This window comes from Rosa rugosa, chromosome 1 (assembly GCF_958449725.1).
Source record: "Rosa rugosa chromosome 1, drRosRugo1.1, whole genome shotgun sequence".
Classification (NCBI taxonomy): Eukaryota; Viridiplantae; Streptophyta; class Magnoliopsida; order Rosales; family Rosaceae; genus Rosa; species Rosa rugosa.
Window position 1 is genome coordinate 40,373,378 of NC_084820.1, and position 20,098 is coordinate 40,393,475.

Sequence of the window (20,098 nt, forward strand, 5' to 3'; positions counted from 1 at the left end):
CGGCCTCTTTTCCTTCACACAAATTGGCGATATTTTGTTGACTGTTATCCTTCTGTCAACTGTAAATCCGGTGCTGTCATGGTGAAAGCCGTATGGCCTTATGGTCATTGCGTATCTGGGATGAGGCTTACAACTACATATACAGGAATTCGCAAACGGGGGATTCCCCCACCCCCGCCCAAAATTTCCCCCACCCCCGCCCAAAATTTCCCCCGCCCCCATTCTCCATCAGGGGATATTTTCAAATGAGGGATTCCCCGCCCCCGCATTGGTCATTTTCTCTATATGAACTTTTTTATTTTTCTATTTTGAAATTTTTTATTTTCTATCTTTTCAGATTTTTTTTTTCTTCCCTTTTTTGACAAAAAATAATTTTTTTATTCTTTTTATTTTCATCCTTGTTTTAGTCAAATGAGTATTTTCATCCTTGTGGCCGGGTTCAACCGGTCAACCAATTCAAACACAAGTGCATCACCATCGTCCAACTTGTGTTCAACTCTCTCAGCTTTAATTCAAATCCACTTCAAAACCATCTAATCCACCAACAAGAAATCTAACATTATCAGATTTCAAAATGGGTCTCTCCGCTTAGTGTAAGAACACAAATAACACACCTAATTCCCAAACACAAACTCACTTTTTCGAACACTAAAAAATACCATCAAGTTTTTCAAATCACCAAAGACCCATTATTTGAATCACAAAAACATAACTACCCATATCAAAAATCGATGAAATGCTACAAAATTTCAGCTTTCAAAAGACAAAATCACACAAAATCGCATAGACTCACTTACATTGGGCACGAGTTACAGTTCGGGTTTCCTGCATCTTCCCATCAACCATCTCAAAAAGAGGCTTCTCAATTTTGTCAAAGTGCTCCCAAACCTTAGAACGAAACTTTGTTGTCATCTTCTCAGCCTTATTCCTCTTCCCCTTCCCTGGGTCAACTAGTGGTCGAGATGCTGGACTTGGGGTGGAGTTACTTGCATCTGCCGTGGAGCCTGTCGTAACAATAGCATTTGGGTTTGCCGGCGCACTACCTGAAGCCATGCTTGTTGCAATTGCACCATCTGGTAATGACTTATTTGAAGCCATTGGAGTTTCAGGGTTTTCAATTATGGGACAGATTGAAACAAGTTGAGAGCTCGAGTCAAAATCATGGGTCTAGGGAAGGATATGATCGATGAATTGAAGAAATCGGACCAATTGATGCAAGAAATGGGATGAAATTAGGGTTTGGGGATGAAAATTGGGGAAGAATAGTTGAGAGCTCGAGTTGAATGATCGAGCAAATGAGAGAGAATGAGCTGAGGTTAGGGTTTTTGGCCATCCACATGTATAAATTAAAGACCAATAAAATACTGCCACATGTATAAGTGAATATATCGGTCCGAGTCGGTCTACCCGAACTCAGTAACATCCGAAACCGAGACCGACCCGTTTGTTTAATATTCGGTTCGGTTTTGACCCGAACCGTGAAGAAACAGACAAAAACCCAAACCGGCCCGTCGGTCTATCGGTTATTCGGTTCGGTTCCTCGGTCTATTGGCCTCAAACACCTAGGCCTCGTCATAATCTGCTTACATCTCTCTCTCTCTCTCTCTCTCTCTATCCTAATTTATTGTTTCATATGAGTTGAGAAAATCCAATAACGATAGAAAAAAAAAATGGAGGTCTAAATATTGAATTTGGAGGTCCAACTAGAACCACCTAGATCTTTAGTGTTTGCATCATTGCCCACACTTTAAAAAATGAGTGGTTCTATTTAGACCTCCCAATTTACTATCTAGACCTCCCTTAATTTTTGTAAAATTTTATTTCCTACTTTACCCCTTTAAAAAACCATTCTTCTCTCTCTCTCTCTCACACACACACAATTTTCCAGAATTGCAGACATCATCAGAAAATCTCTTTCCTCTTAACTACAAGCCAAAAAGATTCATCAGCAAGCTTTATTCTTGTTCAACGTAAGCTCTAAATAACCAACAATGCGTAGCTTCCATAAACATTGAAACTTGTTCTCATCTTTGAGATTGAATTATGACCCCAGCAGCTCAAGTAATTGGCTGGGCTGATGTTCATATGGAAGGAAAACATGATATATATATATATATATACAGGACCCTTCTAGTGAGGGATCCTTTTTTTTGGTATTTTCTAGGGATAGGGCATTAGACCAACTTTTCGATCATATTTTCACATCTCAACCGTTCAGTTTTTAGGTCCTAATGTATAGATCACTTATGCAAATTTTCAGCTAATTTGATGATCGTTAAGGCATCCAAAACTACAATTTACCATTATAAATACGAACGGTTCCGGTTCGACAGATTCGGTCCGTTCGTGTAAATTGCAGTTTTGAATGCCTTAACGATCACCGATTTGGCTGAAAATTTGCAGAGGTGATCTACACATTAGGGCCTAAAAAATGAACGGTTGAGATGCCGAAATATAATAAAAACGTTTGTCTAATGCCCAGTGGCGGAGCTAGAAAATTGTCTCAACTGGGGCACTCGAAAGTTAAAAAAAAAAATGAAACTTAAACTTAAACTTAAAATATATCAAAATTGTAATAAAAATAATAATTAGAATAAGGTTAGGGAAAGATCAATATCTATTTTTGTGCTAAAAAAGATAAATATTATTTTAAAATTACATATTTTATTAATAAAACTTATAGTTTTTAGATTTTAGACAATTTTTCATAATGGAAATATAATTTATCTTTGAACTTTGAAACTATATGAAAGAATACTATTAATGTTTTTTTTTTTGAGAAGAAATACTAGTACTAATGTTAGAAAAAAGAAAGAAATAAAAAAAATATTAGCACATTGCTGAGAAGAAAAATAGTATTAATGTTTAAAAAAACAGAAAAAAAAAAATAAGCACATTGCTGCTACCAGCAATCGAACCAAGGACTAGCCAAACACATATATGTGCTTCAACCACCATAAAAAGCATCACTTAGTTATAATGTGAAACCAGATTATATATATTTTTGAAAAAACTCATTGGGGCACCGGACCAACGTGGCTCCGCCCCTGCTAATGCCTATCCCTATAAAAGACTAGAAAAAGGGATCCTTTATTGGAAGGGCCCTATATATATATATATATATATATATATATATATATATATATATATATTTCTCAGGTGCAGACGTCCGTACCGAAATTTCGGTACGGATTTCTTGTTTTCGACCACTTTCCGGCCACATTTTTACATGTTAACCGTTCAGTTTTTAGGTCCTAATGTATAGATCACATCTGCAAAATTTCAGCCAATTTGGTGATCGTTAAGGCATCCAAAATTGCAATTTACACGAACGGACCGAATCTGTCGAACCGGAACCGTTCGTATTTATAATGGTAAATTGCTATTTTGGATGCCTTAACGATCACCAAATTGGTTGAAATTTTGTAGAGGTGATCTATACATTATGACCTAAAAACTGAACGGTTAAGATGTGAAAATGTGGCCGGAAAGTGAGGGAAAACGGGAAATCCGTACCGTCCGCACCCAAGAAGCCCTATATATATATATATATATATATATATATATATATATATATATATATATATTAAAGCAATGGTAAAAACTAAAAAGTAAAACAGTAATATTTAAGCAATGATAAAAACACTAATTGCTTAATTAGTTATTCACCTACTTTAATTACGGTATTCACTCTCAATGCATGTCACTTCAATATTAAATAATTATAAATTGGCAATTCTAATAGAGATCATTTCTACGGGAAAATTCTACGTACCATTAGTTTTTCCTTTTTTGTCAGAGTCGAAATGGCTTATAGGAATTGCTTTTGTCGACCTTGGTCCTTGGATTTCGATTTTTATTTTCAGTCAAAGGTAACTGAGCAAGGCCTCTTCACTCTGATCGCGTGGTGACAGTATTGTTTGGCTTATTCAGTTCAGCGTGCCTTTTACATTCAGATAGATATTGCAAATGAGAATAGAATGATCGATCACTCGAAGTAGGTAGGTGCAATGGTTTAATAGAAAAAGCATGAGACGACTGGACCATGTAAAATAAATTCCTCTAGGATCTATATATTTATACTCCGAGCTCGCACAAATAATTATACCAACTCGCAGAAACAAAAATGGCTAGGGCAATTGCTGCTGTAGGTGATAGTGCTGATCATGTAGGTGGTCTTTTGCTACCGAGTAGTTCTGGAGGTGTGTTCTTCCTCTGCATGATGATCCTAATGTCCCTCTCAGTCATATCATTTGTAATCTTTGCTTGTGGTGATTCCTCTGGCAAAAAAAAAGGAAACTCCAAGAATATTGGTGGCCTCGACCAAAAGAAAAAAAAGAATACTGGTGGCAGTAAAAACTATGGGGGTCCTGTGCGTGCGACTGGTATTTATGGAGTTGGCACTGCTAGTGGTGGTGATGGAGGTGGACATGGCCATGGTGGGCATGGTGGAGGCGGTGGTTGTGGTGGTGGGGGTTGCGGTGGGGGCGGTTGTGGTGGAAATTAATAATTAAGAATTGAACTTGTAGACTAGATTAGTACGTACGAGTTGATGCTAATTAGTATGCTAATTGTTAGGTTCTGATGTGTATTAGTGTTGTAATCCTCTCCATGTGTCCTAAATCTCATCCAAATTATTTGTCCTAAATCTCAACCCACTTAATTATATTTAACGTGTATTTGTGCTATTTTGCTCATCTCCCATAAATAATAGAATATGTATTAGATCAAAACAAAATTTTCCTTGAAATGGGGCTGGGAAGCCTTCTTAATAAGGTATTAGGTTATTGCAGAGTTCAGAAAATAAGTGAGTTAACCAACTGAATTAGAAATGATAGTAAAAGAGTTCCTTGACATTATTAGTTCCTAGCTTATCTTTGTCAACAATTAAAGAAAAGATAGAAATCCAGCATCCAAACTCAACCATTACTTGTGCAGTCAACAATGCCACCAACTAAATCACAATAAACTTTAGCACATACAAAGAAATCTCAAACAGAGAGACAAATGAATCCATCTGAAATACAGGGACATTAATTGAAATGAATGGTCACAAACTGTAAAGGTTTTGGGCATCAACAACTAGGAAGGAGTCAGGGGATGGGTTCTGAGAGGGAGATGAGTTCTGATCTCAGGGGATGGGTTTTGTGAGGGAGATGAGTTCCGATCGCTGGGCTTCATCATCTAATGGAAGCAGCTGTCTGTTCTTTACCCGATTGGGAATCTCTGACCTAACTAATGCATTCAAAAGCTGATTTTCATCTGGGCTTACATCACATGTACGTTCTCAACTGTCTGCTGCGCAGCTGCTGGGGGTTGTGGACTGGCTGGAAACTGATAAGTCCATCATGTGCGATTACAGCACTGTACCACGTACAGACGCATGCTTCTAGCAGACAACTCAACTCCTTTGTTCTTTCTAAATCTTTGTTCTGCACTTGCTGCAGACAACTCATCTGTGGCACACTGGCACCATATAATATATTAACAAGGAGGTAATTAACAGGCTATTAAATGCAACCCAGCCAGTTGATTTATTAAAGCAACTCCAACAGCTTCCTATAATTTTTATATCATAGGGAAGCAAAATGAGCTGTTGGATCGGAGTTGCTCTAACAACCAAAACCATTGCAACAAGCACATTATCCCATATCAACTTTAATGAATAATTATTATGCTGGAAAAATATTCTATGATCCACTTAAATGAACATCATCCTCTATTTTCTCCCAACTGGAACTTCCTTCATTATGAGAAACTGCTTGTCATTCTCTATAAACCTTATTTGTTTCTCACCAGTAAAATCCAGTATTGCAAGTACTTCACTCCCATACCTCATTCAGGCCAAACTTTTTTGTAGTATTTCTCATACTGTTTAAATATGTAAACATATTATGTTATCAAGTATCAACTAATATTACTGCATTCATCTCAGAAAAAAAGAAAGAAAAAAAAAACTAATATGTTGTGTACAAACCTTAATCACAAACAGGACGGAAAAAAATAAACTTAATATCATGATTTGCAAACTAAATCTAGAGCTCAAAGAACGAAAAAGCACATCCAAGAATTTTTCATGTAGAGTCGGTACAGACATAACTTTATGATCTCAAAGTTTCTAGCTTTATTGTTCATCACCGAGGAATATCAAGGTTAATCAATGTATTTCACTTTAGTTGCAAAGTCAATTTGGAAAAGCAGAAATTGATCTTTTTTTTTTTTTTTGGTACAAAGAAATTGATCTTATTTGCTTATAATAGAAATGCAGTTTTGATGCTTGGTGATTTAGCATATCAGAAAAAAAATTCAGCGGCCTGTGAAGTGGTTGCGTATTGGAAATTGCAAACATTACGTTGGTGAGTTATACCCCTCAATGCCTTCTCAATAAAAATTTATCTTTAAAAGAAGGAAACAAAAAAAAAAAAAAAAAAAAAAAAAACAAGACCACATCTGCACCACCAGGACCAACTGACACTGAGTTAAGGGTTTAATTTAGTACAAATATTATATTAAACTAGTATAATACAAATATTATACAAGTATCCAACTCAAACCCCTTTTCTTCCCAAGTTTATCAAACACTTGCTTGGACTCAACACCATAATAAAGAAAGAAAAAGCATTCCCTTATATTCAAATAATCATATTAAACTTCAATCGCGAAATCCATAAACAGGAAGCATATAAGATTCAATTGCAAAATTCATAGTGGGAATTTCATGTCCCACAATATTCTCATTCAACATAACATAGAAATCTCAAAACCCATTCCTAATATGAATCAGTAATCCCATTCAAAAGCCAAAATCTGTACCCAATCAGTTCATTTGCATCTTCAATAGGGGATAGAGGTTGAAATCTAACCTTTAGCCGGAAGAAGAGAATGCAAGCATAAGAGCTAACAAAAACTTTGGGAGTACTGGGTCGGAAGGCTCCGCAATGATTGTAGGCTTGTAGCTAGCTTTACAGAGACCCAGGGTGGTTTTGGATGAAATTTTACTGCAAGTCTTTGGTGCATGGGAAAAAGAGAATTTCCCACTTGGATGGAATGACACCTGTTTTGTGGGAATTGAAGTCGCAAATCTACAGCTCCAGTTTCCACGATGTTCTCTGTACATCATGCTGATTGCATGGGCCGGGATACCGAACTCCAAAAGTGGAAGGGAGAAATTGTGAAATACTGAGTTTTGATAGAGTTGGATAGAACATGCAGACAAGACTTGTCTTGGAGAACGTCATTGGCATGCTTTGTCTTTTGTACTTGGGTGAGAGCACGAGCTGTCTCCTTTTGATGTAGTGCACGGGTTGTCCCCTCATGTGCTATTGTAGTGCTCATATCTTTATCATTTGTTAAGTAGCTAGGTTTCCTTATTGTCTCTTTCTGTTAAAGTTGTAAAGGCTATAAAGCCATGCTCTTTGCTTTGAATTAATTAAGTCATTCAAGTCCAGTTTTGTTGTGTTCTTGCTCACATTCTTCGTGTGTTCAAAAGTTCTTAACAATCTGGTATCAAAGCCCCCTTCCACTGGGGCCTGAGAAAGGAGAGTTGTAGTCTTCTTGAGTGACTTGAAAAAGGAGAGAGATGAGTGAAGAGAGAGAGTTCACGCAGCCTGCCATACCACGCTTCAGTGGGCACTATGACCATTGGGCAATGCTCATGGAAAATCTGCTGAGATCTAAGGGATTTTGGAAGCTGGTTCAGACGGGTTATGCTGAGCCACAAGCAGAAGCAGAGCTGACAGAGGCACAGCGAAGACAATTGGAAGAGGTGGAGCAGAAAGACCAGAAAATAAAGAATTACCTGTTTCAAGCCATTGACAGGACAATTCTGGAGCAGATTCTGGAGAAACGCACCTCGAAGGATATATGGGACTCAATGAAAAAGAAGTATGCAGGCAATGCTAGAGTGAAGCGCGCAGCCCTTCAGTCATTGAGAAGAGATTGGGAGATCATGGAGATGAAGGTGGGTGAGACCATCACTGAGTATTTTGCTCGAGTTATGAATCTGTCAAACAAGATGAGAAGTAATGGAGAGGACATGAAGGACGTCACTATTGTGGAAAAGATTCTCAGGACTCTCACTGAGAAATACAATTACGTGGTCGTTTCAATTGAAGAGTCCAAGGATATCGACTCACTCACTATTGATGAATTACAAAGTTCATTGGTTGTGCATGAGCAAAAGTTCAACAGAAATAGCATTGGAATGAGTGGAGAGGAGCATGCTCTAAAGGTGACTATCGATGAGAGAAACAAAGGAGGTCGAGGGAGAGGCAGTTTCAGAGGTAGAGGAAGAGGTAGAGGAAGAGGGCAGCAAGGATTTAGCAAGGCTACTGTGGAGTGTTACCGTTGTCACAAACTCGGTCACTTTCAGTATGAATGTCCCACCTGGGATAAACAAGCAAACTACGCCGAGCTAGACGAGCAAGAAGAGATGTTGTTGATGGCCTATGTTGAAGACATTGGAGCAAGCAGAGAAGAACTTTGGTTCTTAGACTCAGGGTGCAGCAACCACATGTGTGGTAACAAGGTACTATTCGCTGAGCTAGAGGAGTCCTTTCAACATACTGTGAAATTGGGCAACAACACAAGAATGAAGGTCTCAGGGAAAGGGAATGTCAAGTTGGAGGTAAATGGAGTTAATTGTGTTATTGGTGATGTATTTTATGTACCGGAATTGAAGAACAATCTCTTGAGCATAGGACAACTACAGGAGAAAGGTCTTGCAATTCTCATTCAATCCGGGAAGTGCAAGATATATCACCCATATAAAGGCCTTATCATTCAATCCGAGATGACAGCCAATCGGATGTTTATTTTGGTAGCAAGGATTCAGCCAACTTTGTCCGACCCAAACCAAGAAATCTGCTTCAACACTACAACACAGGACCTTACTCACCTCTGGCATTGCAGACTCGGTCACATCAGTAACACAGGATTACAAGCCTTGCAACGAAAGAAAATGGTTCATGGGTTACCTCAGCTTCAAGCCTCAGATGTGGTGTGTGTTGACTGTTTGAAAGGCAAGCAACATCGTGAACCTATTCCAAAAAGGAGCACCTGGAGAGCAACTCAAAGGTTAGAACTCATTCATGCTGACTTATGTGGTCCAATTTCTCCAATTTCGAATAGTGGAAAGAAGTATGTGCTGTGCTTGATTGATGATTATAGTCGGAAAGCTTGGTCTTATTTTCTAAATGAGAAGTCAGAGACATTTGCTGTTTTCAAGTTCTTTAAGATACTTGTTGAGAAAGAAACTAGTCTTGCCATCAAATGTCTACGAACAGACCGAGGAGGAGAGTTTACATCAGCCGAGTTCAACAGTTTTTGCAAAGAAAATGGAATCAGAAGGCAACTAACAACTGCATACACTCCTCAGCAGAACGGAGTTGCAGAAAGAAAGAACCGTACGGTGATGAATTCAGTGAGATGCATGCTATCAGAGAAGGGAATTCCAAAGCCTTTCTGGCCTGAAGCAGTAAAGTGGACTATCTATGTGCTAAATCGGTGTCCCACTGTGGCTTTGAAAGATGCAACACCAAAAGAGGTCTGGAGTGGTGTGAAGCCGTCAGTTGAACATCTGAGAGTCTTCGGATGCGTGTGTCACGTGCATGTACCTGATGCAAAAAGAACAAAATTGGAGAATAAAAGTACCAGTGGTGTTCTCTTGGGGATTAGTGATGAGTCGAAAGGTTATAGGATATATGATCCCATGACAAAGAAGATAATGACCAGCAGAGACGTTGTTTTTGAAGAGAAGAAAAAGTGGGATTGGGACAAGAGTTATGAACAGCAGATATTAGTTGACTTGGAATGGGGAAATAGTGAGGATGAGATGATTGAGAATCCGAGTGACAATGAAGAGGAAGATGCAGTAGTCGGTGAAGATGTGGTAGTTGATGATGAGAATGCAGTGGTATCTCCCTCAAGCTCGAGTTCAGAAGAAGCATGAAATAGGAGGCCACCGATTTGGATGGATGACTACGTAAGTGGAGAAGGGATTTCAGAAGGAGAAGTTGATGTGAACCTTTTAAACTTTGCTTTATTCACAAATGCAGATCCTGTGAGTTTTGAAGAGGCCGTGGGAAGCGAAGATTGGAGGAAAGCAATGGAGACCGAGATCAAATCCATAGAGAAAAATGAAACATGGGTTCTCACTGATTTACCTGAAGGAGCGAAGCGGATTGGAGTCAAATGGGTCTACAAGACAAAGCTGAATGAACATGGTGAGGTGGAGAAGTTTAAAGCTCGGTTGGTTGCCAAAGGTTACGTGCAAGAGTATGGGATCGATTATTCTGAAGTATTTGCACCAGTAGCTCGGATGGACACAGTGAGAATCATTCTTGCTCTCGCTGCTCACAAGAGTTGGAAGGTGTATCAACTTGATGTCAAATCAGCATTCTTGCATGGTGAATTGATGGAGGATGTGTACGTCGAGCAGCCGAAAGGTTTTGAGAAGAAGGAGGAGCTCAACAAAGTTTATAAGCTAAGAAAAGCCTTATATGGACTAAAACAAGCCCCTCGAGCTTGGTTTAGTCGCATTGAGGCCTATTTCTTAAGGGAGGGATTTGAGAAATGTCCTAGTGAGCAGACACTTTTTGTCAAGACAAACACCCAAGGTAAACTGTTGATCGTAAGTTTGTATGTTGATGATTTAATTTACACTGGGAATGATGATGCAATGATGAGGGAGTTCAAGGATTCAATGATGAAGGAGTTTGACATGTCAGACTTAGGGAAAATGAGATACTTTCTCGGATTAGAAGTACAACAATTGCAGGATGGGATCTTTATCAGCCAAAAGAAGTATGCAATGGATGTGCTTAGGAGGTTTGGGATGGAAAAGAGCAATGCAGTACTGAATCCTATAGTTCCAGGGTTCAAGATTTCAAAAGATGAGAGCGGGATTGAAGTTGATGGCACCTTCTATAAGCAGCTTGTTGGAAGTTTAATGTACTTAACTTCTACTCGTCCAGACTTGATGTATGCAGTAAGTTTGATTGCTAGATATATGTCTCAACCAACAGAACTTCATCTTATGGCTGCAAAAAGGGTGTTAAGATATGTGAAAGGGACTGTTGACTTTGGTATTCTGTATAAGAAGGAGGCAAGTGATGTTTTGACAGCGTACACCGATAGTGATTATGCAGGGTGTTTGGAGGACAGGAAGAGCACTTCGGGGTATGCATTTATGATGAGCTCGGGGGCAGTGGCTTGGTCATCTAAGAAGCAACCGATTGTAACGTTATCTACAACGGAGGCTGAGTTTGTGGCTGCTGCAGCATGTGCTTGTCAAGCAATATGGATGAAAAGGGTACTTAAAATGCTTGGCTGTGAAGGTAATGAGTGTACAACTATTTTCTGTGACAATAGCTCAACAATCAAATTGTCCAAAAATCCAGTAATGCATGGAAGAAGCAAGCATATTGGAGTACGGTTTCATTTCTTAAGAGATTTGTCCAAGGAAGGAGTGGTGCAGCTAGTTCATTGTGGTTCACAGGAGCAAATTGCTGATGTTCTGACGAAGCCATTAAAACTGGAGCAGTTTCAAAAGCTTCGAGGTCTCTTGGGAGTGTGTGAGTCACCAAAGTAAACTAAGTTATGCAGCTTAGTTTAAGGGAGGGTATGATAGAGTTGGATAGAACATGCAGACAAGACTTGTCTTGGAGAACGTCATTGGCATGCTTTGTCTTTTGTACTTGGGTGAGAGCACGAGCTGTCTCCTTTTGATGTAGTGCACGGGTTGTCCCCTCATGTGCTATTGTAGTGCTCATATCTTTATCATTTGTTAAGTAGCTAGGTTTCCTTATTGTCTCTTTCTGTTAAAGTTGTAAAGGCTATAAAGCCATGCTCTTTGCTTTGAATTAATTAAGTCATTCAAGTCCAGTTTTGTTGTGTTCTTGCTCACATTCTTCGTGTGTTCAAAAGTTCTTAACAAGTTTCAATTGAATTCCAGACACTCATTCCCCATCCAAACACACCATATAGAGTAATATTGTTGAATCTTATCGCAGCATGTGATTTGGATGCACTAAAATTAAGTTAAGCAATCTTATACATTAATCACCAATAATCTCTACAGGAGCAACGGCCATCTCTAAAGCAATGAAAACGATTGTTATCCCTGACAATAATTTCTCTGTCTACAATACCTGATATGAATTTGATTGCACCATGGCAATCTCCACAGATCCTAAGGTTTTTGTTAATCCTTATAGGCAACCCAGAAGGGATAGATATGAGGCCAAAGGCAAGGGCAATCTTCTCGCTGTGGTACCAAACTTCCGATACTTTCTCTTCTTCTTCTAAATCAAACAGAGCAAAATTTGTATCTGGAACGTACCCAGCTTCCTGCATTTTCCTCCTTAAATAGGTCAGCATTGCCTGAATTTCAGAATTCATTTCATGGGAGGCGTCCTTTGCTTGGAAGATGTGGACTGCATTCTTGACTGCGATCCAACTGTAGCCTGCACCCTTTTTTATGCCAACATCTTTCATCTCCTTTCTCACAAGAGTGGCTTCTTCCCACCTGCATTGGTTAATCAAGTTGTTTAAATAAAGGAGGCAAAGGCCAAAATAATGAAAGCAAAAACAATGTCTCATTGGTCCCAATTCCCAATTCCTTATGATTGTGTGTAATGGAACGTCAAAACCACAGCCTCAAGGATTCTAGGTATGAGAATTGCTAAGGAACCATATTTTAATATGTTCTTATCATATCATGATGGTGACCAGATGTTGATTATATCTCAACTACCATCTATGTGCAACAATGTGGATGAAAAATTGTAGTCCTCTAGCATTAGTCTTCTAGAGGTACTTTGGTTATGAGCAGACAGATTCTATGTGAAGTGTCTTCTGCTACCAAAGAAGTAGCATATTTGATAAGCTATACAGCATTTCATATGAAAAGAAATGGTATAATACGACAGTAGGCTTTTTAGTACCTGCCAGTTGCTGCAAGCAAATTAGAAAGCACCACATGGTTGCCAGAGTCTTTAGGATCAAGTTCAAATAACTTGTGAGCCGCAATCTTCCCCAATTCTGGCTTCCTATACATTTTACAAGCCCCAAGAAGAGCACCCCAAATGGAAATTGTTGGATTAATTGGCATCTTTGTAATAAACTCGTAAGCGCGCTCTACCATCCCAGCTCGCCCTAGCAAGTCCACAACACATGCATAATGCTCTGCCCCTGGTTCAACACCATACCTTTGTTTCATTGAATCAAAGATCTGCATGCCCTTTTGAACAGCCCCCGCCCTACTACATGCTGACAATACACACACCAATGTGACATAATTCGGTTTAACCTCATGGCTTCCCGCACTCATCTCCTCAAACAATGCCAGAGCCATGTCGGCATGTCCTTGATGCGTATACCCACCCACCATCGCATTCCAACTGATCAGGTTCCTTGAAGGCATCGCATCAAATGCACACTCGGCATCTTCTATACTCCCACATTTTCCATACATGTCAACGAGTGCACTCCCAACAAAGACATTTCCGTCCACACAAGCCTTCACCGCAAGCGCATGAACTGACCTACCCTGTTCAAGCCACGCGAGTCCAGAACAAGCACTCAAAACACTCGAAACCATGAAATCCGTCAGCTCAACCCCTTCTCTCCTAGCCCGCAAAAACAACTCACAAGCCTTCTCCTCCTCATAGTTTTGCACATAAGCAGCCACCATGGAGCACCAAGAGACATGATTAGCCTCACCAATTCTATCGAAAACCATCTTAGACGACCCAGCATCCCGACACTTCCCATAAAAATCCACAAGCCCATTGAGCACTGACACATCTTTCCCATACCCACATCGCACCACAAACCCATGTAACTGCCTCCCAAGTTCCAAAGCCGACGTATCCGAACAGGCATTGAGAAATGCACAGAAGGTTATCGAATTCGGCTCCCCACCCGCCCTCACAAACTCAATAAACTTGTTTACAGCACTCACCGGCCGCCGGTCAAGCACCGCATTCGAAATGTAGGCATTCCAAGTAGCAAGGTTTCTCTCAGGCATTTCATCAAACATTTTCCCCGCATCGTCTCTCAGCCCAGTTTTGCAGTACATATCAAAAGCACTGCACCCAACAAAGACATCACATATCTGCCCCGCCTTGACGGCGAGGGCATGCACCTGTTTTCCGACCACCGGGAGACGAAGCAAGCCGGAGGCCTTGAAGGCGCAGGGGAAGGTGAAGTCGTTGGGGCGGACGGAGTCGCGGCGCATGTTAGCAAAGTGGAGGAGAGCGGAGGCGAAATGACGGTTGTGGACGAGTCCGGCGATGAGGGCGGTCCAGGTGACGACGGAGGGAGAGGGGGTGAGACGGAGGACGAGGTGGGCGGAGATGGGGAGGTCGAGTTTGGCGTACATGTTGACGAGGTGGTTGGAGAGGAAGGAGGGGTGTGGGGGTTGGAGGGTTCTGATGATATGGGCGTGGGCGGCTCGGCCCAGAAGAGAAGAGCGAGTGGAGACGGCGGATTGGAGAAGGGAGGCGAGGGAGTTGGGAGTGAGGGATGGCATTGTTGTTGGTGTGTAAGGTCATGGCTTTGGGACAAAGGTGACAACGAGTTAGGGAAGCATGAGGAGCGTTTGTGATTTGTGTAAGAATGGAGAACAAAAATTCGAATTAGACCTACTGGAAACGACTGGGGAAACTAAGAAGGCGGGAGATGGTGGCGAGTTTGTACGAAAGCTTTGTGTCAGGATTGTGGGGTTGGGTCTTTGGACCTAAATTTGGGCCTGAAATGGTGTGGGTTATCGGGTAGGGTTTTGGTCCAGTTACCACTGTCAGGTCTCGTTCACGCAGGTCTAGCTGGGAATAGTCGGGGTGGGTCGGTTTGAGGCTCAAATTGTTTTCGACCCTATTTAGTCGGTTGAGCTAAAATTCAAACCGAACACTGATTTAAAATGGGCTGGGCCAAAATTTTAGTTGGGCCGATTTTTTCGGATCAGTCCGATTCGGTTTCAATTTATTTTTTAAGGTCCAAAAGTTATATTTTTAGGTTATTTTCAATGCCTAATATTCTTGGCTAAATTGAGAGTTCAAATTCATTAATTCATTACATACTAGCCTTTCTGTATGCGCGTGAGGAAGGGCCGCGCTCGCGCGTACGAACTATCGTTTCATGTTTACAGTTGTACCTGCTGTTGACACCCAAAAATCCTGCTAACAAGCTCAATTTATGCTTTAAGCCCAATTCATATTTCGAGGCAAATTACACCCGCGAACATCACGCCACGCACGTGGACCGAAGCCACATTCACGCACTTGGGGCTTACAAGAATGGGTGTGGTATGGAAGGTAACAGAATTGCATGAGGCCCATTATTAGTTTTAGGCTCGTTGATAATTTTGGACTTGGGACCAAAATTCATGCCCAACGGCCTAACTCTTAATACGGGTAAGTGAAGAAGAGAGAGAGCCCAAAAACCCAAGCCCAAATCCTTTAGAAACAAACAAAATAGTAAATGCTAAACATAGGATTCTTGATCCTAGTCGCATAACATAATCCCATAATCCCAGCAACACAGCAGAAATCTTGGGATTGCAATCCTAGCAGCAAATCCTGCCTAAATTATGGCAGAAAATCTGCCCAAAATCTCATAGCCCTAGACACAACTTGACAAACCAAAACACATTGAAAAATCTAGTACATGCATTTAACCCAAGCTATCTCTTTACCCAGCAGTAAAGACCTTCCACCGAGATTCCTTTGGCTGCTGGAATTGCATATAAATAGCTATGTTACTAACCAAGCAGAGGCAGGACAGAGTGTGCTAGCAAGCTCCCTAGCACTCTTCTTCTCTCATGCTTCCTCTCTCCCACATCCATCCATAGTTTTCCATCCTTTCAAACTCACCTTCTATCCAAACCCCCTTATCTCACAAACCTCAACCAGTATACAACACTGCTGGAACCTCTTCTTCTCAAACTCATGCTTTTCTAGCTCCCACGCCACACGCATCTTGCCAAGCCTCTTTTGAAATGATCAATTCACTGCCATGCATATATATAGGAACTGCCGGGAAGAACACAACAGCAACCTTCCTAGGATTTTTAATCATTCGAAGTTTGCTGGGCCTAGTCTTCGCTAACTCAGACAAAGGGGCAAAGTTTTGGGTCCTTACCCATGAATATCCACTGTCGTACAACTCCGATCAAAGTGCCCCCTACATTTTGGCGACTTCACTGGGGACTAGGCTGTGTTTCCACCTCCGCTTCCTTAACAACAACATTTTTCTCCATAAATTTACCATGCTCACTTCAAACCAGTCATGCTTTACCACTGACAATATGTATCAGATGCAATCAATGGGAGCTCTCTTGATGAACATGCCAATACTCATTGAAACAAAAGCTTGTTGCTTATTGTATTGACTATGAGACTTCAATCCATGAGTTTCTGTAACAGGAATCATGAAAGCTGTCAAAATCAAATTTATTCACTCATTATTCAAGCTTCAATATTGAGTGAACAAATTAAGAGTCCTATTATAAAAGCTATCTCACCTTGAGGCTTCAACAAAACCAAACAAGCCACCACAAATAACCTCATCACCAGCTGATGCATTTCTTCCAGATCTGATAAGGTCTGAACCTTCTGCCTGGGAACTAGGCCATGATTCCAGCGGCTAACTTTCACGCTGAATCTTGACTACCACTGCTGGGAGCAATATATAAACATCCTGCAAGCATCATAACCATTAGTGCCACAAAACTAACTTACTTTTGTTTAGCCATTTTTCAAGCATTTCGAGCCTATTTACCATATTTTTCATAAACCTTACAAACCACATGGAAGACAAAATATCAGTCCTTATTTGTGCTAATCCCAGGCCTAAATCAGCTCAGTATACTCAAACTCAAAGTTATCCTTTTTCTTTCAAGCATCATGCAAGAATACTTGGGGGCTTTGCTTAATGAATTTCAAAAACATGCTGTGATTTAACCATGGCTCCCTCCATTTCATAGCAGTGCTCTATGCTTCGGAAAAAAAAATCATGCTCTTATTCCATGGTAGGATGATAATTTTCTTGAAACTACCCATGCTTTTGTTGTCATAACACCGCCAGATACAGTCAAGCAAAACAGCAGCAAAAGGTCAAAGTGATGCAAACAAGCTTAGTAAGAAGAGACTTTTTTTTGTTCTTCACTTTTGAAAAAACCCAGATTCAATTTCATACTTACTTACTCTTTTGTGAACCTCTGATTTACATCAGAAAATGATATTAGTGAAAGTAAGTTTTGTTTTTCACCACAAAAGGCCAAATCTAGCTATTGAAAATTAAAGAAATCACATTTTTTCCCTCTTCCTCTCATACTCTAACACTACCTCTTTCCTGAAAATATTTATCTTTTATCTCAAATCATCATGTCCTTACAAGGTTGAACCGTTTACCTGAGGACTAGGCTATGATTCCAGCAGCTAGCTTCCCCCTTGTTGCAACATATATTAAGCTAATCTCTGTTCTTGATCTTTACAATCACTGCTGGGAGCAGTTTATTAACGCCTCTGCAAGCATTACAACCATTAAAGCTACATGCATAACAATCTTACTATTGTTTAGCCACTTCTTGAGCATTTAAAGCCTATTTGAACATACCCTTTCACTGAACCTTACCAGGAAGCATAAAAGATAACCTCTTCATTGTTGATGCTTATACCAGGCAATAATGATATTCTAGATATCTTATACCTATATCAATCTATATGTCTAGCTAACATAAATGTGAAGCTACAATTCTAGAGAGAAATACTCTTACAAAAGCAACATGCATATGTTTTCTAATCTAAAACCCAAGCACACAGCAGTGGTCATAAGCACAAGCCCCTCACACTTCTCAAGCGATATTCATTGCCGGAGAACACGCAAGCAAAAGTTAAATCTTATACTTTTAATCAGGCTACTGCACTTGGGGGCTGATGAGTTGGTTCATGTTGATTACCTTAACAGCAGCTCATCCATCCTAAACTTTTTAGCCTCATATTCATGCATCAAGCTGATCCATCTGAAAGCAAAAAATATTCAAATCAGGCAAAATCATTCCCTTTACATACCATAACCAGCACCAAATTACATTGATATCCAAATCTTGACAACACCACAAACAAATCCACTCTCCACAATCAGTCATACCATTTCAATTCATTGCATAGCTCAAGCGTACTGATTTAAACCAGAATCAATACATCACACATAGGCACTCTTACAATCAGGCTTTTACCATTTGCATCACTCAAGAGCACCTTTCCAGATCCATACGCCAAACCAACCAGCAACAAGCAAGTTGAAGAAAAGAAGAACTACTATATTATTGACTGATATCATGCATATTCGTATCAGGCACACACATTCAAAATTTACAATCTTATTTTGAAAATAAAGTCTTTCAAGCATGCAGAAGAAGTGAAAAGAAACTTCAATCGCAACATTCATTATATTCAAAAAAAGAATTCATGCATGAAGACAGGAGCAACCAAGCAAAATGGATTGAGCATCATGCAACTCAAGCAATGGCCCAAGCAATTTAAGTTGTTCAAGGTGCTCAAATGTCCTGACAACTTCAAGAGAAAAAGAAATTTCATTGCTGGAACAAAGCCAAGACTGTAACGTTGCTTATTCATGATCAAGTTGCTAGTAAATCATGCAAGTCACCACTCACCGCCATGCTAAAAGGAGCTCGAAAAAAAAAAAAAACAAGCCAATATAACTCAAATATTCTAAGCTGTTCTAGCGCCAATATTACGGTATTCACTACCTTGCAGGCCTGAAGCTCTGAGATCAACAACTCAACCCATTTTACTGCTGGGAATAAAGATGACGTCCAAATACATCCAAAAAGAAACTGAACTTTTAGCATGCTAATCCTATCTGACCACAGAAGAAAAACAATTCAATTCAAAGAATTTGAGCAAGCAAGCCAAAACAGCTCACCATCATAATCAACCGAGCATACATACATGTCATTAAAGCTTGTACTAAAGCAATTCCAGCAGAAGTTCATGCAGCAGCTGCATTTCCTACTAAATCCTAATTCAACAATTTCAAGCCATGCCAAGCCGGTGATTAGTCGACAAGTAATTAATCGACATAAGAGTATAGCCGGAACATGCTAGCTATATCAAATTAGACCTGAGCTTAAATCTCTATTATATAACTCAAGCATGAATCACGACCTGCAAGCAAACATGACAGCCTTTATGCATGTATATTTGTGGTATTGTGTCACTGCCGTGCTACGTGCAAAAGATTGGTTTTGCTCGAAGTAAGGTATACGTGGGGGCTTGGTGAAAGATGATTCATGATGAAAAGCACATGCCTATAGTCTATTGATTCATTGGAAAATGCGAACTAGAATTTAAGGCTTCCAAGCACCCTACTGCTGGATCAGTTCTAATCACTTTCTACCCATTCAAGGGATCATGATTTAAAAAAAAAAAAAAAAAAAGAGGAAAGCGTCAAAGTTCTTATGATGTTTGAATAATCAAAGATTCATCTACACAATGCCAAACTCATGCTCATGCCACTCATACTCATGCCAAGCTCCTTGTCAAGCCAAGCGGATTCACGACCAAGAGTAACAATTCAATACTTAAACAAGCTTATGTCAAGCAAAATATTTTAAGCATATAAGCATACAAACACCAATCATGTCAAGCTTCTCTCTAAGGTCATGCATCCAACAGCGAACTAACAAGCATACAAAGGCAAGTCATGCCAAGCTCGAATCTTGCAAGATCCTATATGCATCGAAAACCAAGTGAGAATCACGCCAAGCCATTACATCCAAGCACATGCTTTCCAACACTAATGCACTCTCATTTGACCATTAAATAAACTTGAGGAAGTCACAAGCTTATACCATCAAGCACATGCCTACGACGTGCCCAAGCATAATGGTCACTAATTGAATCTATTCAAACCGAAACAAGCAAGGCGGACATCATACAAGCTCATGCTCTTACCAAGCCAAATTCCTTACATGACAACAAATTAATCAAGACATGTATACCTGGAGAGTCAAGCAAGACAATGCGAAAAACCAAATTGCCAAACGCTGCTGTAAAAGCAACACGAACCACTG

General features: G+C 40.1%; 1 protein-coding gene and 1 long non-coding RNA gene across 2 annotated transcripts; both read right to left on the reverse strand.

Annotated features, from left to right (window-relative positions):
* Window positions 1–11,940: 11,940 nt before the first annotated feature.
* Window positions 11,941–14,717, reverse strand: LOC133724891 (pentatricopeptide repeat-containing protein At4g14850-like). Its single transcript, XM_062151799.1, has 2 exons — window positions 12,945–14,717; window positions 11,941–12,526 (listed from the first exon to the last, which is right to left on the reverse strand). The coding sequence occupies exons 1-2, from the start codon at window positions 14,531–14,533 to the stop codon at window positions 12,061–12,063; spliced, it is 2,055 nt and encodes a 684-aa protein (XP_062007783.1). The 5' UTR covers window positions 14,534–14,717; the 3' UTR covers window positions 11,941–12,060.
* A 1,934-nt stretch (window positions 14,718–16,651) lies between these two features.
* LOC133711429 (uncharacterized) lies at window positions 16,652–20,098 on the reverse strand. Its single transcript, XR_009847075.1, has 5 exons — window positions 20,027–20,098; window positions 18,773–18,885; window positions 17,960–18,022; window positions 17,412–17,525; window positions 16,652–16,698 (listed from the first exon to the last, which is right to left on the reverse strand). It is a non-coding gene; the product is annotated as an uncharacterized LOC133711429 (long non-coding RNA).

Excerpts from the sequence above, each read along its gene's own strand:
- LOC133724891 (XM_062151799.1), bottom strand. The coding sequence starts at position 14,533 with ATGCCATCCCTCACTCCCAACTCCCTCGCCTCCCTTCTCCAATCCGCC. Across the intron at positions 12,527-12,944 it reads TTGCTTGCAGCAACTGGCAG|GTGGGAAGAAGCCACTCTTG; the intron begins GTACTAAAAAGC and ends TAACCAATGCAG.